General features: G+C 47.7%; 1 protein-coding gene across 1 annotated transcript; it reads left to right on the forward strand.

Moving 5' to 3' along the window:
- Window positions 1-1,535: 1,535 nt before the first annotated feature.
- Window positions 1,536-16,903, forward strand: TRIB1 (tribbles pseudokinase 1). The gene is made up of 3 exons (XM_081324498.1): window positions 1,536-2,189; window positions 6,358-6,650; window positions 14,521-16,903. Exons 1-3 carry the CDS (start codon window positions 1,830-1,832, stop codon window positions 14,987-14,989), a joined length of 1,122 nt encoding a protein of 373 aa, XP_081180624.1. The 5' UTR covers window positions 1,536-1,829; the 3' UTR covers window positions 14,990-16,903.
- The last annotated feature ends 664 nt before the right edge of the window (window positions 16,904-17,567 follow it).

Raw genomic sequence — 17,567 nt, forward strand, 5'->3', positions numbered from 1 at the left:
TTATAGGGATGCGGTGGCTAAGTGGGTTAGGATGCTGAGCTTGTCGATCGAAAGGTCGGCAGTTTGGCGGGTCGAATCCCGAGAGCCGCATAACAGAGTGAGCGCCTGTTACTCGTCCCAGCTTCTGCCAACCTAGCAGGTCGAAAGCAGGTAAAAATGCAAGTAGAAAAATAGGGACCACTACGGTGGGAAGGTAACAGCGTTCTGTGCGCCTTTGGCGTCTAGTCATGCCGGCCACATGACCACGGAGACGTCCTCGGACAAGCACTGGCTCTTTGGCTTTGAAACGGAGATGAGCACCGGCCCCTAGAGTCGGAAACGACTAGCATGCATGTGCGGGGGAACCTTTACCTTTACCTTTAAGGTTTCCCAAAGAGGAAGGAAAGAAAACCAGACTGGGGGTGCGGCTGTGTGGATTTGGAACTGGGGAACGAGGATGAGCTACACCGGTTTATGACAACTCGCCACGACCAACTCGCCACGGCCATCTCACCGCAGCCAACTTGCGTTACTTGTCTATGGAGATTCAGGTCATGGTTGTCCCAAAGGAGCTTTGCCCCCCCCCCCAGGAGGCAACTGACTTTCTTGTTTTTCTTTGAAGACCTTTTGCTTCTCATCCAAGAAGCTGCTTCAACTGGGAATAGATGGTGGGGTCCTTCCATTCCCCACCAATCTATTCAGAGCTGAAGCAGCTTCTTGGATGAGAAGCGAAAGGTCTTCAAAGAAAAACAAGCAAATCCAGTTGCCTCCTGGGGGGGGGGAGGGGAAAAAAGCACCTTTGGGTCAAGAGTTACACTAATATCGAAGAAATAGTCAAACAGAATCATTAAAGAAAGTATGCCAAAAGAGGGACAAAATAAAATGTGAATGACATCTCCGAAGAGTCAGGGCAGCTTACAATCTTAAGAAGCACAAATCAATGTGCCTGCTTAGTAGGGCTTTCGCTTCCCCCCCCCAAGCGGCATTATTACAAAGTCAGCTTATTGCCCCCCCCCCAACAATCTGGGTCCTCATTTTACCTACCTGGGAAGGATGGAAGGCTGAGTCAACCTTGAGCCTGGTGGGATGCGAACCTGCACTAATTGCAGGCAGCTGGTGTTACTTAAGGAAGCATTAGCCCACTGCTCCACCTCCTAGGCTCTTGGTGGAATTTACCCTGGCGAATTGACTGAGCCCACTCCGGAGCCACATTTCCAACGTCTCGCCCTGGGGAAAACCGGGGCGCATCGATGGGTTTGGAGCTGGCCACTGGGACCTTCACACACACACACACACCCCCTTTGGCTCCTCTTTACACTCGTCCGCGATTCGCCGGCGCCGCGCCGCGCCGCGCCGCTGGCCCGCGGAATCTCTGGCAGGCAGAGAGGCGAGCGCGCGCCCTGGCTGGCTGGCTGGCTGGCTGGCTGGCTCGCTCCCGCGCCTTCTGAATGGGGGCCGAAGCCTCCAATGAGACCGGCGGGCTGGCACTCCCGCAGCCCCGCCCACTTCCCTTTGCGTCACGGGGCACTTCGCTGCGCTCCCGGGAGTTTAGCAGAAGCGCCGGCAGATGGTGAAGGTGGCTGCGCGCGGCTTGCAGCTGCTGTCGAGCCAGGAAGGGATGCGCGCCAGCCCGGACGGCATTGCACAACGTTGCTCGCTCGCCTGCGAGGCTGCTCACCTTTAAGGCGGAGGGGAGGAGAGCGGCGGCGGCGGCGAGTGCATCCACCGGGAGAAAAGGCACAGCCCGCTCGGGTCCTTCTTCAGTCGCTTCCCCGTCCCGCGCGGCGCCGTCCGGCTAATTTCGCGCAGGAGCTCGAGGTCCTCCTGCCTGCTCGCCGCCTTCCAGCTCCATGAGCCGCCAGCTGGAACCCCGCAGCCCCGCCGCCCTTCTGCACTCGCCGGCGGCCGCTCCCCGCTGCCGGAGCGCCCCTTCCAAGCGCCTGCTTTTGCACGACGCCGCCGAGGAAGCTCCGGCCGCCGCCAAGTGCGCCCGCCTGGCCGTCGATTACAGCAGCGCGGCTCCTCAGGATTGTCTCAGCGCGCCGGGCTCGCCTTGCGCTTCCGCTCCGCCGGCTCCGGGCGGCCAGAGCTCGCCTTCCAGCTCCCAGGGCCCCAGCCTAATCGCCGGCTACCTTTTGTTGCCCTTGCTCGACCGGGAGCACGTTTCCAGGGCGCTCGACATCAACACCGGCCGGGAGCTGCGTTGCAAGGTAAGCGGGAGGCCAGCCCGGCGCGATCTGGGAGCCGCTCCAGCTTTCAGGGCTTGGAATTGCGGGCGGGGGTCGACCTTACTCCGGGGGGAGGAGGAGGAGGAGGAAGAGGACAAAAAGCGCGGCGCTTCTTCGTCCTGAATGGGATCTTCATGAACCGCCTGGAATATCTGGCCTTTCAAGGGCAGCCGGATCGGATGGTTCTGCACCACAAAGCGAAGATCAGACTTGCAAAAAAAGCGCCGCGTTTCTTTAGGACGAGCAATGTGTTGTATCGGATGGGTCTGAGCGTGGTTTTTTTTTGGTGTTTTTTTTTGGGCGTCGTGGGGCGGGGAGGGGGGCAGGGGTGCTTGTGTGTGAACGGAGAAACGTGAACGTGAGAAGGGTCCGAAAACTTAGCGTCCGAACGCCACGGGCTCTTTACTGCCCTTTGATTGAAAGGGAGCTGAGGGGTGGGGGGGGGAACCCAGATCCCTGGATCGCCTTTGGGGGTTTCTTCCGAGGAAACCTACTATTTCTGAAAGCGGAGAAGGCATCGATTTGTGCCTGGATCGGGACACAAAAAAGGATCCCAGGAAAGAAAGAAAGAAAAAAAATGAGAAATACCTGCAAAACGCGATGCATTGCTTAATTTCGTTGGCGCCCGATTCGGCTGCGCTGCAGTTGCAAGCGCAGACTTCACCCAAAAAATGTTTTCCGCGATATTTGGGGTGGTGGTGGTGGTGGGTGGGATGCACGAAGAAGCGAATGCCTGCAGAAGCGGGTCCCGGGTATGTGTGTGTGTGTATGTGTCTCTCTCTCGTGTGTGTATTTTTAACTGCATCGGGAAAGGTCCTGGGAGTAACTAAGGGTTAAGTTTCCTCCGTCATCCTCTTGTTTTCCGCTCCCCTCCTGCAGCCTAGTACGCAAGCAGGAATTGACTGCCACTATCAGCAGAGAGCTTTCCAAGTTTTCCATGAGGTGTCCTCAGCTCTTTAAATAAAACGCGCACTGTGCCTCCCTCGGCTTCTCCCTTTGCGGAGAGAGGAGGCCGACGCTGCAGCCGTGAATTTTCCTGCTGCCACCTGCCGGCTGCCTCTCCTGGCAATCCCGGCCCTCCGCTTGCTCTTCTGCACAGAACCAACCATTGGAAAGAAATGGGGCTTGCTCCAGATTTAAAAAGTGCACGGTGGAGCTCCGGGAATGGCAGGAAGAGGGAGCGTTAAAATAATATTTAAAAAGGGCAACCTGCTGCCAAATAATTGACTCCCTCTAGAGCAGGAGTTCTTCCATTCCCAGAATCCTCAGCCAGCACGCTTAACTTAAGATATGTGGACTGGCTGGGGAATTCTGGGAGTCCACAAGTCTTTTAAAGTTGCCAAGTTTGGAAATCCCCGCTGTAGAGCAGTGTGTTTCCCCGACTTTGACAACTTAAGATATGTGGACTTCAACTCCCAGAATGCCCCAGCCTAGGACATCTGAAAGTTATCAAAGTTAAGCATGCTTGCTGGGGCATTCTGGGAGTTGAAGTCCACACATCTTAAAAAGTTGCTAAGGCTGGGAAACACCGCTGTAAAGAGTCTTTTGATCATTGACCCCCTACTTGTAACCTTCTGCTTTTCTCCTGCTTTTAGAAATAGCCTAAAGGTAGTTAAACCCCATTTGAAGTTGCATGCTGCTCCTTAAAATATAGTTACTAGCAAGCGTGCCTCTGGTTAATCTCCTTAGGTTGCCAGACGGACTTCCCTGATACCCCTTACAATCTACATTGTAACACAGTGCAGATAATAGAGAAAGGAGAAGAAAAGTAACATTAAGTAGGTGGGTAGAATTTGTTTGTTTTTAACTTGGAGTCAGAGTCTGGGGCTAATGCAGTCGAGCCACGTGTTGTTGCTAGCTGTCCCTACGTTCCCATCCATTGGGCTTGTGAATCCTTTAGAGGATTGTCTGTTCTGGCTTGCAAACCCTTTTTTTAGCAATGACCTGTGGTGAGAATTGCTCTTTTCCAAGTCAGGAAAATAGTCTCATTCCCTTGGAAGTATTTATTTTTAACCTCGTCTGGGCTTGCAAGGAGGCTGGTGTAGCCTAGCATGATTTTAGCCTTATGGAGGACTAAGTTCTGACAGGGAAGATGGCCCTGAAAGTAGCCAGGAAGAAGAGGCTGTGTGTGTGATTGTTTGGAGACCCTTTGCAATATATTTTCTCTCTAAGGGAGTGTGTGCCAAGTTGAAAGAGTCACCATTTCCAGCTTGGCTTAGGATGTGAGTAAGCTCTTTGCAGGTCCCAGAACATGGCTGCAGTCTTGCAAAATATCTGTGAATAAAGTATGAGAGGCTTTAATCCTCTTCTTCCTTGCCTAAATGTTTGCTATGCTTTGAAATTTCAGTTCGGTTGCCTTTGTTTGACTCACTGCTAGGCAATTGCTTTGATGGCTTTTAATAGCTCTCTATAGGGAGGCGGTGGCTCAGTGGGTTAGGACGCTGAGCTTGTCGATCAGATGGTCGGCAGTTTGGTGGGTCGAATCCCGAGTGCTGCGTAACAGAATGAGCGCCTGTTACTCGTCCCAGCTTCTGCCAACCTAGCAGTTCGAAAGCACGTAAAAAATGCAAGTAGAAAAATAGGGACCACTACGGTGGGAAGGTAACAGACTTTCGTGCGCCTTTGGCATCCAGTCATGCCGGCCACATGACCACGGAGACGTCCTCGGACAAGCGCTGGCTCTTCAGCTTTGAAACGGAGATGAGCACCGGCCCCTAGAGTCGGAAACGACTAGCACGCATGTGCGGGGGAACCTTTACCTTTAATAGCTCTCTTTCCTCCCCACACATCTCCCCTTCAGTTTCTCTTCACCTTCTGGAGAAGGGGGGGGAGGGGCATTACTGTACATACATGCTGATAGGGAATTGCTGGCCAACCTTTACCAAACCTCGGATCCAGGGCGCTCGGATCGTTTTCTTCCTCAAGTGCAAAAAAGCAGGAATTGCAGATAATTAAGTTTCTATATAGCGTAAAAAGATGGGATGTTTAAGCGGTGTCTGGAGAGATGTACCCAAGGCTATACAGTACATCAGAGCTGCTTTGCCAGATTAGATCAGGGTATGATTTATTTGGTCTTGTGTTTTCAGTAGCCTGTTAACTGAATACTCCTTGTTCCTGTTGGGGCACTGAGACTTCCTCTGCTCTCTATGCTAGGTGTTTAATGCCAGAATTTCTGCCAGCAGAGGTTCTCTCTAGCTCAGGAAAAGCCATGTGTACCTCTAGAACAGGTGTCCCCCAACTTTTCTATACCCTGCACCCCTTGAACGCTTCTGATATATCCTTGCAGCCCTTACAAAAATTCAAAACGAATTGTGCACATACCCTATAATTTTGAAATTTCTAAACCCAAGTTTTTGCACACACACCCCTGGAATATCGTCTCGCACCCCCTGTTGGGAACCCCTGCTCTAGAAGATGATATATTCCAAAACCTAGCATCCCAAGACCTCAGGCAAGTCTTGGACGTGATGGATATCATAGTTCAACACTTTGGGAGGTGACCAAATCGCCACCCTCTCTTTCAGCTATTGTGATTCCATCATCTTCCCAAAACGGGTTCCCCTTCCTCATCTAAGTATCTTTGCACAGAAATGTAACGCATCTTATTTCAGTTGCATATTCCAGGAAGTGTGTAATTCTTCCAGAGGTTTGACTGCCTTGCCTCTCTTTTTCCGTGCTGCTCTGTTGGGGACCATAGGAGCCTTCTTCAGGGTGGCAGTTTTTTGCTATCTCCTCCTTGATGGGTGATTTTAAGGGAGGGTCCTTATTTACTGATAAGGGTTTAATGATTGTAGATCTTCCAATAGAGGAGAATATTTGTAACTATGTGTTAAACTCATGGGTTCTTGGTGATCTCTGAGCTTGGTTGTTTTCTTATAGACGTTTTGTTACATTAACTAGGTAACATCATCAGTGCTAGAAGGGAGTGGGGTTTCTAACAAAAATCCTGAGGGTGTTACCTAGTTGGATAATAAAATGTTTGCAAGAAAACAACCAAGCTTGGAGAGCACCAAAGGCCCCATAGCCGCACATATTTTTGATCAGGATCCATTAAGAGAATCTCTCCTGCTGCTTTTATTCTCCAATAAAATCTTATTTAATCTTTCTCTTCCCCCCCTCTTTCTCCCTCCCCACTTTGTTCTATCTCTAGGTCTTCCCTCTCAAACACTACCAGGACAAAATCAGGCCTTACATCCAGTTACCATCACACAGAAACATCACTGGGATTGTGGAGGTCATCCTCGGAGACACAAAGGCGTACGTCTTTTTTGACAAGGACTTTGGTGACATGCATTCCTACGTTAGGAGCTGCAAGCGTCTGCCGGAGCAGGAAGCTGCTAGACTCTTCAAACAGATTGTCTCTGCGGTCGCTCACTGCCACCAGTCGGCCATTGTGCTGGGGGACCTCAAACTCAGGAAATTTGTCTTTTCTAATGAAGAAAGGTGAGCTGTCGGGCCTGTCTGATGCTTGGCTTTCAGATCTCTCTCTCCACAGAGGATAGTGAGACACATGTTCTCAATTGCCACTTCTAAAGCTTAACTGAGGGAGGCGGTGGCTCAGTGGGTTAGGACGCTGAGCTTGTCGATCAGAAGGTTGGCAGTTTGGCGGGTCGAATCCTGAGTGCCGTGTAACAGAGTGAGCGCCTGTTACTCGTCCCAGCTTCTGCCAACCTAGCAGTTCGAAAGCACGTAAAAATACAAGTAGAAAAATAGGGACCACTACGGTGGGAAGGTAACAGCATTCCATGCGCCTTTGGTGTCTAGTCATGCCAGCCACATGACCACGGAGACGTCCTCGGACGTCCTCTTCGGCTTTGAAACGGAGATGAGCACCGGCCCCTAGAGTTGGAAACGACTAGCACGCATATGCGGGGGAACCTTTACCTTTACCTTTAATGCTTAACTATAGCCTTTGGTTTTCTAGTTTAGATTACTAGGCCAGGTTTGGCCCACGCACAGCCAGTTGCTTACCCCTGCTGTTAATCATGTAGCAGTTCTCGGTACCAAATAGACCTCTTTAGAATGAGGAAAAGATGGCGATCCAGTCTGGGGAAACTAGTGCTTTTGTCTTTTCTGTAGGGAATAATATCTGATAATACCTACCATAATGTGCAACAAGCCACAATGATTCTGATGATGGCCTGTGAAATTATACCCTTAATGCTGTTGGGAAGGGCAGATAGGCACATTCAAGTGACAATCCCAGGCCCAAAATGTGACCTTCCCTTTTCTTATTCAAGCCCAACATTTTTGCCATGCTAGTAAGTGAGTGGTGTTATATAAACATCTGCCTCTCTTCTGGCTGGGATCCAAAAACTATTATACTGAAGAATGCATAAGTGTCTAGTGCAGTGTTTCTCAACTGTGGCAACTTGAAGATGTGTGGACTCCCAGAATTCCCTAACCAGTGACGCCTTGGTTTGCTGGCACCCTCCAGGCTAAGGACAGGGCATAAAGCTGACTTGGGTGCTTTTACTCTCCCTCCTAATGCATCCTTACTGCTATAAAACTACTAATAGGAGTTGTGGATTACTCATTGGGTAGTTGTAAGGTCAAGGAAGATAAAGCCTTCAGCCCTGTAACAAAGATCAGCCATAAAATAATTCCCCAAATGTGACACAATCTGCCTACCTCTTAGAGCAGCAGAACAGGGTGAACAAGTAGACAACAATTATATACAGGTAGTCCTTGACCTATGACTAAAATGAAGCTCAGAATTTCTCTTGTATGTTATGAGGGTCGTAAATCGAGACACTCAGATAACTGACCCCAAGCTTCTGACATTTTTGTGGCTGCCATTAAGCGAATGTCATGGTCGTTAAGTGAATTTGTTGTTCCCAGTGTGTGCTTTGTTGCTGGAAATTAGATATAAATTCCGGTTTCCGGCAAAAAAAAAAGTAAATTACAGTCATATGACCATGAGATGTTGCAAACAGCTGTAAATTTAGCTGACTGATTATGTCACTACAAGGGGAGGCATCAGCATTTTGAATCTGAGTTATAAGTAGCTTTGTGGGGAAGTCTGTCATAACTTGGAACGGTCTCTAAGCCACCAGTTGTAAGTCAAAGACGTCCAGTAATGGAGACTTTGCCTCTTCCATTAAGCCAGCAGCTCTGTCTGGTATGATTGATCACTCTTGGGGAATTCTGGGAGTCGAAGTCCACACTGGTGTAGTGAAATGCAGAATTTTGATGTAGGCACAGCACAAATAATTTTTGAAACCTGACATGGTTTCTCTGTTCCTAACCTCCTTGGGCTACTCTTTAGACCTTGAACCTAATGGTGCTGTTTTTTTATTGGACGGCTTTCTTAACCTCTACATTTTCCTTCTTCCACAAATATCACTTAATATTCCTTTCCAGAGAAATCACAAAAGGTTCCTTAGCGAAGCATGTGTCTTTGTTTATTTAAATGGCAGTTCTTTCAACCTCTTAAGGTCATTTTTGTGCTTTTTTTTAAAAAAAAAATCTATATTCTTATTGGAGCAAATAAATACATGCGCAGGGTGGTGTGCTAACAGAAGCCTGTTTGTCCCAGAGTTGTGAGCTGGCAATTTGGTGCTAGATCCTGCCTTCTCAGCAGGGGCACACGTGACTAGGTTAATCCTTGCCGGATGTTTGAATGTCAAGCTTTTTCACTGAGGTTCATTTGTACACAGCATGCCATGCGTGCTGCAGATCTTTATTTGCCGTATTTGCAAACAAATAAATTCAGTACACAGAACAGGGACAGGATTCTGACTGTTAAGTGGTATAACTTAATTTCGACTAATATACTCCAGCTCCAGTCATGAGGGTGGGGGCTGAGCTGTTTGAAATCCAAAATGCTTCATCTTGATTGAGCTGAATAACCCAATGGTTAATTGGCTTCCATCCAAACACTTTTTTTAAAAAAGAAAAAGAACTAGCATAACTGGACTATGAATGACTTTGTCCCATGCGGTTTGACTTAGATTACAAGGTTAGGTGTGCGGCGGAGTAGACATGAATTAAAGATTGATGTACTTTTAAGTGTCACACATTTAAATGAATTGTATTTGGGCATTGACGGCAAATGAGAATTACATAAAGAACCTGTCATGAATTGAAGGGTTGGGAGAATAGAAGCTGCAGAGAGAGAGAGAGGTTACAGGCTTAGCCGGGAATGCAAAAACTGGATGCGAGCAGTGGCACAAAGGGAAGGAATGAGTGTGTTTTCTGCAATTGTACAACTAATTTGTGTGTCCTGGTAGTCTATTGTTCAATAAAGTCTTGAGACTGGAAGGCCCCAAAACCACCTGGGCTACCTTGAGACTTGAAGGCCTACATGCCACCTTGGTGTGATGCAAAAGGAATAGTGTTGACCAGGGGTAGGCAACCTTAGCTCTTTTATGACTCGCGGACTTCGACTCCCAGAATTCCTGAGCCAGCTATGCTGAGGGGAAAGGGAGAGGTTTCCAAGCTGAGCCATGCTGGCTCAGGAATTCTGGGAGTTGAAGTCCGCGAGTCATAAAAGAGCCAAGGTTGCCTACCCCTGGTGTTGACCATTTGGGGTCAAGTTTTAATGCAGATAGTCCTTAACTTACGACCACAGTGGAACTGAAATCATCTGTTGCCAAATGAGGCAGTTGTTAAGTGGGTTTTCCCACAATTTACAACCTTTCTTGCCACAATAGGTAAGTGAATCGCTGCAGTTGTTAAGTTAGTAAGGTTGCAAAAGCTGATCACACAACCCTGGGACATTGCGAGTGTCATAAATATGAGACAGTTGCCAAGCCTCCAAATTTCGATCATGTGACCATGGGGAATGCTGCAACAGTGATAAGTGTGACAAACTCACTTTTCTCAGTGCTGTTGTAACTTTGAATGTCACTCAACAAATGGTCGCAAGTCGATACCACCTATGATGCACAGCTTGGCACCATCTCCCTCCTACCCCCAGTTTAGGATTGTATTGTGTTTTTAGAGAGCTAATCGTGTAGTTTGTGTTAATCGCAGTTTGTGGTGTTTTAGTTGTGAGCTGACCCAGTTTACTGGCTGTCTTGGGTGGTCCTTTGGATCTTGGCCCTGAGGGGAAAGTGGAGAGAAAATGTTGTGAAGTTTTAATGGATGTATTTCAGAGGCTTGTTGCACCCTCCGCCACCCAACCTCACAACTGTGCCAACAATGCCAGGTTACTTTTCTTTGCCCTCTTCCGGAGATAAACCGTAGGACCCTTTTAAGAAAGAGCGCTGAGGGCGGAAGGGAGGAAGGTAAAACTTTTGAGATCATCTCTTTGAAGATAACTGTAGTTGGGTCGTGTGTCGGCAGGCCCAGAATAGGTAGGAAAAAGCAGCCTATTTGAACTTGGTGGGAGTCTTTGCTTTTGGCATCCGAAGCAATTTCACGCATGACTGCTGCAATCCATACATTACTTTGAAGTGATCAAGCATAGTTGCCTGTGAATGCTAGGGATTGTGCAGTTAATTCTCTCTGGATGCGTCCGCATGCTATAAAGCCTTTGGTGTTTAATTTCAGTGTTTTTGGTTTGCGTGAGGGAGCAGCTGATTATGCTGTGTGCTACATTAAGGAACAAATTATTCCCAGCCTAATTCTGAATTCTTCAATCTGCTAGGGGTTGCACCTCACTATGGCCTGGAGACTGTGTCTATCTGGTAAATAGCATTTTTTTCCCTCCTAAGGGGAGATTATGTCTTCTTATTGCATTTAATTCCTCTGTCTCTTCCTTAGTCCCAAACCTTTTTGGGGGTTTTTTGGGTGTGTGTGTGTGTGTGTGTGCATGGATCCTGCTGCAGATTAGCACTTCTGAATAGCAGTGGGATAGAACCACTTGTTAAGGAGAGTCTTAAGAGGGGATGCTTATGAAACTAGAATTAGAAACAATGGTTGCTGAATTGATGAAGAGAAGCTTTTGAATTTAGTAAACCATTATATTTGTGGAGATGGATGTGTAAATCTATTTTAGTTTTCTTGGAAGTTGAGGTTGCTGAGTAAGAAAATTTGAGAGGTGGATTTGGATTATCTCTGCCATTTTTTTGAAACATGTAGTCCGTCTTTAACATGACAAGGAAGAAAGTAGGAGATCAGATGCATTGCCCCAAGTTTGGTGTCTATAGGCCAAGAGGAGCTACAAATAGTTAGCAATAGCACTTAGACTTATATTGTTGTGATTCAGGGTCAGCCTGTGGGTTCGGCAGTTGGGTCGGACGACTCAGAGGAGGAGGAGGGGGGTGTTGAAGAGCTTGCTGATGATGGCCTTGAGGCTCCGCAGAGTCCTCAGCCGGGCCCGACCCAGCTGTGTGAGCCTGACAGCGTGGATGAAGATGACCCACAGCTGGCCCTGTTCAAGGACGCCCGACGCAGGAGGCAGTCAATCAGGAGTAAACAGAGGAAGGCAATGGGGCACCTCGGAAGGAGGCAGAGAGAGGCCACGCCCTGAACTGTATTTAAGGGGAATGTGTGGGAGGGCTGGTTTGCTGAAGGCAACCGCTTGGATAGTTCCTGTTTCATAGCTCCTGTTTCATGGTTGGTGTCTTGTCTTGCTCTGTTTTATGTTAATAAATTTGGCAGACTTTATTCCAGCCTCTTGCCGTTTGTAAAAGGGGTTGTCCCTGCTTTTGCTGCAGGGCCGGTAGCAGGCTGGTACAGAACATATATACCGCTTCATAGTGCTCTAAGCAGTTTATAGAGTCAGCATATTATCCCCCAACAATCTGGGTCCTCATGTTACCGACCTCGGAAGGATGGCAAGCTGAGTCAACCTTGAGCTGGTCAGGATCGAACTTCTGGCAGTGGGCAGAGTCAGCCTGCTATACTGCATTCTAACCACTGCACCACCGGGATTCATAATTGCTAAGAACATGGAGCAAAAAGCTTGCAAAGTGAAAGGAAGGAGCTGCAAGCAATCCGCAGGGCAAACTGCTTTTTCCAAAAGGCAACTGGACTTTCTTGTTTGTTTTTTTTTTCTTTGAAAACATTTCCCTTCTCATCCAAGAAGCTTCATTGAAGCCTTCTGGGAAAAGCACCTTTGGGACATGTTTTGTGAAAATCAGGCTGTTCTACTAAATGTCCTGCTTTGACACACGAAGTGACAATTGGGACAAAGGGGATTGCTGAACGAAAGCACCCGCGGTGAGAGGGTGGCTGGGTTTCTGCACCATAGATTCAAGCGTCTGAGCTGTTCTCCTGCTTAGTGTTTCCATTAGGTGACTTCATAACTTTGAGCCGTGGGGTGCTCAAGAAGGGGTGAACAGGCATGTGTGAATCAGTGAGTCAAAGTCAAGGCTGAAAAAGCCTGTAGCAAAACAATGGCCCTTTGGCAACCAGCGGGCCTGGGGACGAGGGCAATCTATCAGAAAGTACACGTTGACCTAAAAAAACAGCAACTCCTCGCAGGGAAACAGTTGGGTTGGCTGCCTCTGATAAACTGAATCACTTGCTGAAATAGCAGATTGCCCTCGGTGGTGCTAATTTAGAAACTTAGTAATTGCACAGGGTTATGATGTTGTATGCATCGTGTTTGGTAACCCGGGGGTGGTGGTGGTGGTGTGAAGCAATGTTGGGCAAGAGGTTAGCCTTAGTAAGCACAGGTGTGAAACCTGGGTCCCTCCAGTCAGTTGGCGAGCAGGTAGGACAATCTGACTCATATTTTCCATGTACAGGACAGGCTAGGGGAGGGGTAAGGGAGAAGGAAGGTCACAGCAAGGAGGCTGGCTAGCCAACGCTGTAAGGAAAGTGGCACCCTACCCCACCGAAACTGGAAAATATTTAATCCACCAATATAAGAACAGCAATGCAAAGTTTGGGGAAGAGAATTCTGCAGAAAAGCTGTGAAAAGCTACAAGGCTCTTCTGCATATGTGTGTGAATTGAGGGGTTGCGGGTGTTGTATAACTGAACTAGAGAGTTACAACCATTTCAGGAACAAAAGGGATGTAGGTTTTGGCTGCAATCCACCAGCAAGTTAAGGCTTGATGTCACCAAGACAAAACTGGCTTTCGTCCAAGATCATTGCCCCGTGAATGTAACTTGCTGTAATGGAGTCTCTCCCGCGTGCGTGTCATTTCCTACACTGCTTTTTCCTTTGACAACCCATTGAGAATAGTTGTGGGTTGGACACGGGCTCTCTCGTGGCCATGTGTAGAACTTTTGCTGTGATTTTTTTTTAAGGGGCGGCAATTCTAAAGGAAGCAAATGATTGCTAATTTATTCCCTTACCTGCATCACAGATAGCTCTCGACTTATGACTACAATGGAGCCCACAATTTCCATCACTAAACAAGACAGTTGCTAAGTGAGTTTTGCCCCATTTGGGGAACTTTCTTGGCACAGTTGTTAACCCTGCAGTTGTTAGGTTATTAACACGGTTTTAATTGAATCTGGCTTCTCCATTGACTTTGCTTGACAAGGTCGCCAAAGGGGATCACATGACCCCGGGACACTGCAGCTGTCATAAATCCATGTCAGTTGCAAGAGCCTTGGTGGAGCAGTGGGCTAATGCCTCCTTAAGTAACACCAGCTGCCTGCAATTAGTGCAGGTTCGCATCCCACCAGGCTCAAGGTTGACTCAGCCTTCCATCCTTCCGAGGTAGGTAAAATGAGGACCCAGATTGTTGGGGGCAATTAAGCTGACTTTGTAATAATGCCGCTTGGGGTGTGTGTGAAAGCCCTAATAAGCAGGCATATACATAGGATGAAGGCTACTGCTAAGTTTGTAAGCCGCCCTGAGTCTTCGGAGAAGGGCGGGATATAAATGGAATTAAAATAAATAAAATAAAATAAAATAAATCCAAAATTTTGATCAGGTGACCGTGGGGTCATAAGTGTGGAAAAACGGTCATACTTTACTTTTTTTTCAGCGCCGCTGTAACTTCAAATGGTGACTAAATGAATAGTTTGTAAGTCGAGGGCTACCTGTTTAACATTGTGTCATTGAATTAGAGGAAATGTATTTTTACTCATTGACCCACGATTCCCATTTGCTTAATGTTTCGAAGCCCAGGTGTGTGTGAGTGTGTGTGCTCCTGAGCATGTTGACTGTGTCATTTGATCAACAGTGGCGCACTCCTCTAATAAAAGTGCCACTGTCCTTGAGGCGGGCTGATGAACTTAGGTGAACTCCATGGCATGTACCTTACTTTATCACCTTTGCAGATTAACCCTATGTGGAAAATCTGAGCGGTGTTTTGATGTGCGGGTTGCTGTTTCAGAGCAGTGGCTAACATTTGGGCAGGAGAGAAGTCTGGATCTGCCACTCTGTTGCACGTGTCTGTGTGAGCGTGGCGTTTGCCTCTCTGCCAGTCTAACTGAGGTGTTGTCCTCTTCTGATCCTCCAGGAGGCAGCTGAGACTCGAAAGCCTGGAAGACACCCATATCATGAAAGGAGAGGATGACGCGTTGTCGGACAAACACGGCTGTCCAGCATACGTCAGTCCAGAAATCTTAAACACGACGGGAACCTATTCCGGGAAATCGGCTGACGTTTGGAGCTTGGGAGTTATGCTTTACACTCTCCTGGTGGGACGGTATCCCTTTCATGACTCGGATCCTACTGCCCTCTTTTCCAAAATCCGGCGTGGACAGTTCTGCATCCCTGACCACATCTCTCCTAAAGCACGGTGCCTCATCCGCAGCCTCCTTAGGCGAGAGCCCTCTGAAAGACTCACCGCTCCGGAAATTTTGCTCCACCCTTGGTTTGACGCCGTTTTGGAATCTGGGTACGCTGACCGGGATGTACGGATCTCTGATCAAGTGGTCCCGGAGCAACTGAAGGAGGACGATGATATGAGCTTTTTCTTTTGCTAGCTCCACCTACTCACTTTTGCCTCGGGGACAAGAGGCGTGGCTCTTGCATTCAGCGTTTTGTGTCCATTTTGTGTCGGTGCACGTGCATGTCCATCTTGTAAATCCATCGCTTTCCAAAAGCCTTCCTCTGCTCAGGACAATGGAGATCTCAAATGCACTTATCCCACAGGTGGAAGGTCTCTTATCTTCTCCCACGTCCACAAAATCTTCCAGAAAGGTTGCGATCTTGGCTTGCTCAATCTAAGGAGTCTCCCTTCGGGATCGGGGATTGGGGGGGCTGCCCTCTGGCACAAGCTTGCTGAACTTTTGAACTAGAATCTGGGGAAACAGCAAGCTAATGTTGAATTTCATTGGGAGAACCAGATTGCTTTATCTGGAATTTGCCATACAGGTAGTCCTCGACTTACAGCCATTGATTTAGCGACTGTTCAAAGTTACAACACCACGGGGGAAAAAAAAGTAACATATGACCAGTTCTCTCACTTACGACCGTTGTGGCATCCCCATGATCACGTGGTGAAAATTTGGGCGCTTAACAACCAGCATGTATTTACGATGACTGCAGCATCCTGGGGGCTTCCCAGCCAGCTTCCAACACGCAAAGTCAACGGGGGAAGCTGGATTGGCTTAACAACTGCAGTGGTTCACCTAACCAACATGGCAAAAAAGATTGAAAAATGGGGCGGTGGCTAACTTAACCAACTGCCTTGCTTAACAATGGGCTCAGCTGTGGTCTTAAGTTGAGGACTGCCTGTATATGTTCTGCAGCCTCTGTCCATTTCCTTCTTTCCTTTGTCTTAATAGAATAGAGCTGTGAGCTCTCTGGGCTTATTCAGATCCACATGGCCTGGCTTTGCTGCCCAGTTTACTGTTACAGCCGTGGTCCACATGCCAGAGGATTCTCCTGTCTCTCTTCCATCATGGAGATGACAGGACCGCCAGCTGGCCTTTGATTACAGAATCTTTTTGCTGGTGATGTAAGAGCGAAATGCAGTGGTGGTTCTTATGAAGCCTGGCAGGACAGTGCTGCAATGATGGGTTGGCACATTTATTTTTATTTTTTAAAAAATGGTGTTGAATAAGAGTCCGACAATGATTTCTAATAATTCTTTTTCCTCGTGTGGCGATCGTATCTTTCAGGGCAGAGTCCAGCAGTTGTTTTGTTGGTTTCTTAGACAACAGAAAGTCCAATTTGAATGTTTCAACCTTCCAGGCTACAGGCTGTGTATCCTGATCTTGCGAAACGTGTTGATCTCAGAGGCTGGATTTACAGTTTGAAACCCAACTTGGTTAATCCAGATTTCAGGCTGCTGCTTAGCCTTTCAACAGAGCTGTCATTGGAAGGCTTGGAACGGACAAATCCGGTAGCTAATCTTTGTTATTTTGACCTGCAGAGCCTTGATAATCTAGAATTAAGTGGCCTTGAGTCTGAATACAGAGACCTGGACGGGTTGCGGGTATTTAGGCCTGCTTTGCCACACTTGGAGAGTTTCCACAGATACAATACCTTGCATTGTGCTGTCACTCCCAAAGGTGCCAAACTGTATTTAGCTTCCAGTTGTTTTTACTGAAAGGTCAGAACCATTAAAATGAATATCCCGGGTTTTAGAAAAAAAGACTCCAGTTTTTCTCCATACATAACAACCTCAGTGGACCTCTTAAAATTGTTTCCATGCCTTCTGAGTGGAGGGGCTCCCAGTGCTGTTCTGGCAGTTACATTCATGAATATCCATAGGACTTTAACCCTTAAAGCAGACAGAAACATGTCCATAGTGTATTATATGTACAGCTTCTCCTTGACCTAGTACATTTAGTGACATTTGAAGTTAACAACTACACTGAAAAAAAGTGATTTATGACTGTTTTTCACACTTAGGACTGTTGCAGCATCCTCATAGTCCAGGGGTGGGCAACCTTGGCTCTTTTATGACTCGTGGACTTCAACTCCCAGAATTTCTGAGCCAGCCATGCTGAGGGGAAAGGGAGATGTTTCCAAGCTGAGCCATGCTGGCTCAGGAATTCTGGGAGTTGAAGTCCACGAGTCATAAAAGAGCCAAGGCTGCCTACCCCTGTCATAGTTGCATGATCAAAATCAAAGACGCTTGGCAACTGACTTGTATATATGACGGTTGCAGTGTCCCGGGATCATGTGATCTCCTTTTGTGGCCTTTGGTCAAGCAAAGTCAGTGGGGAGGCTGGATTCACTTAAGAACCGTGTTACGGACTTAACCACTGCAGTGATTCACTTAACAACTGTGGCAAGAAAGGTTGTAAAACAGGGGCAAAACTCACCAAACAACTGTCTCACTTAGAAATTTGGGGCTCTCAGTTGTGACCGTAAGACAAGGACTGGCTGTGTTTTATAGAAAAGGTGAAGTCAACTTTCAACTTCTTCCATGACTCAGCAGTCAAACAGATGTGAGCAGGCGTATGACTTGACAAAAATGCACTGTTTATGTTGGTGTCTTAAGTACAAGTGTTAGCCAAGGGAGGATCTATGTATGCTTACCAAGGTGTCGTTCTCGCCCTCTGACATCACCAGCAAAAAGGGCTCCAGGAAACAAAGAGAAAAAAGACT

This window comes from Vipera berus, assembly GCF_964194415.1.
Source record: "Vipera berus genome assembly, chromosome: 3".
In the NCBI taxonomy this organism is placed as follows: Eukaryota; Metazoa; Chordata; class Lepidosauria; order Squamata; family Viperidae; genus Vipera; species Vipera berus.

Excerpts from the sequence above, each read along its gene's own strand:
- TRIB1 (XM_081324498.1), top strand. The coding sequence starts at position 1,830 with ATGAGCCGCCAGCTGGAACCCCGCAGCCCCGCCGCCCTTCTGCACTCG. Across the intron at positions 2,190-6,357 it reads GCCGGGAGCTGCGTTGCAAG|GTCTTCCCTCTCAAACACTA; the intron begins GTAAGCGGGAGG and ends TTCTATCTCTAG. Across the intron at positions 6,651-14,520 it reads GTCTTTTCTAATGAAGAAAG|GAGGCAGCTGAGACTCGAAA; the intron begins GTGAGCTGTCGG and ends CTGATCCTCCAG.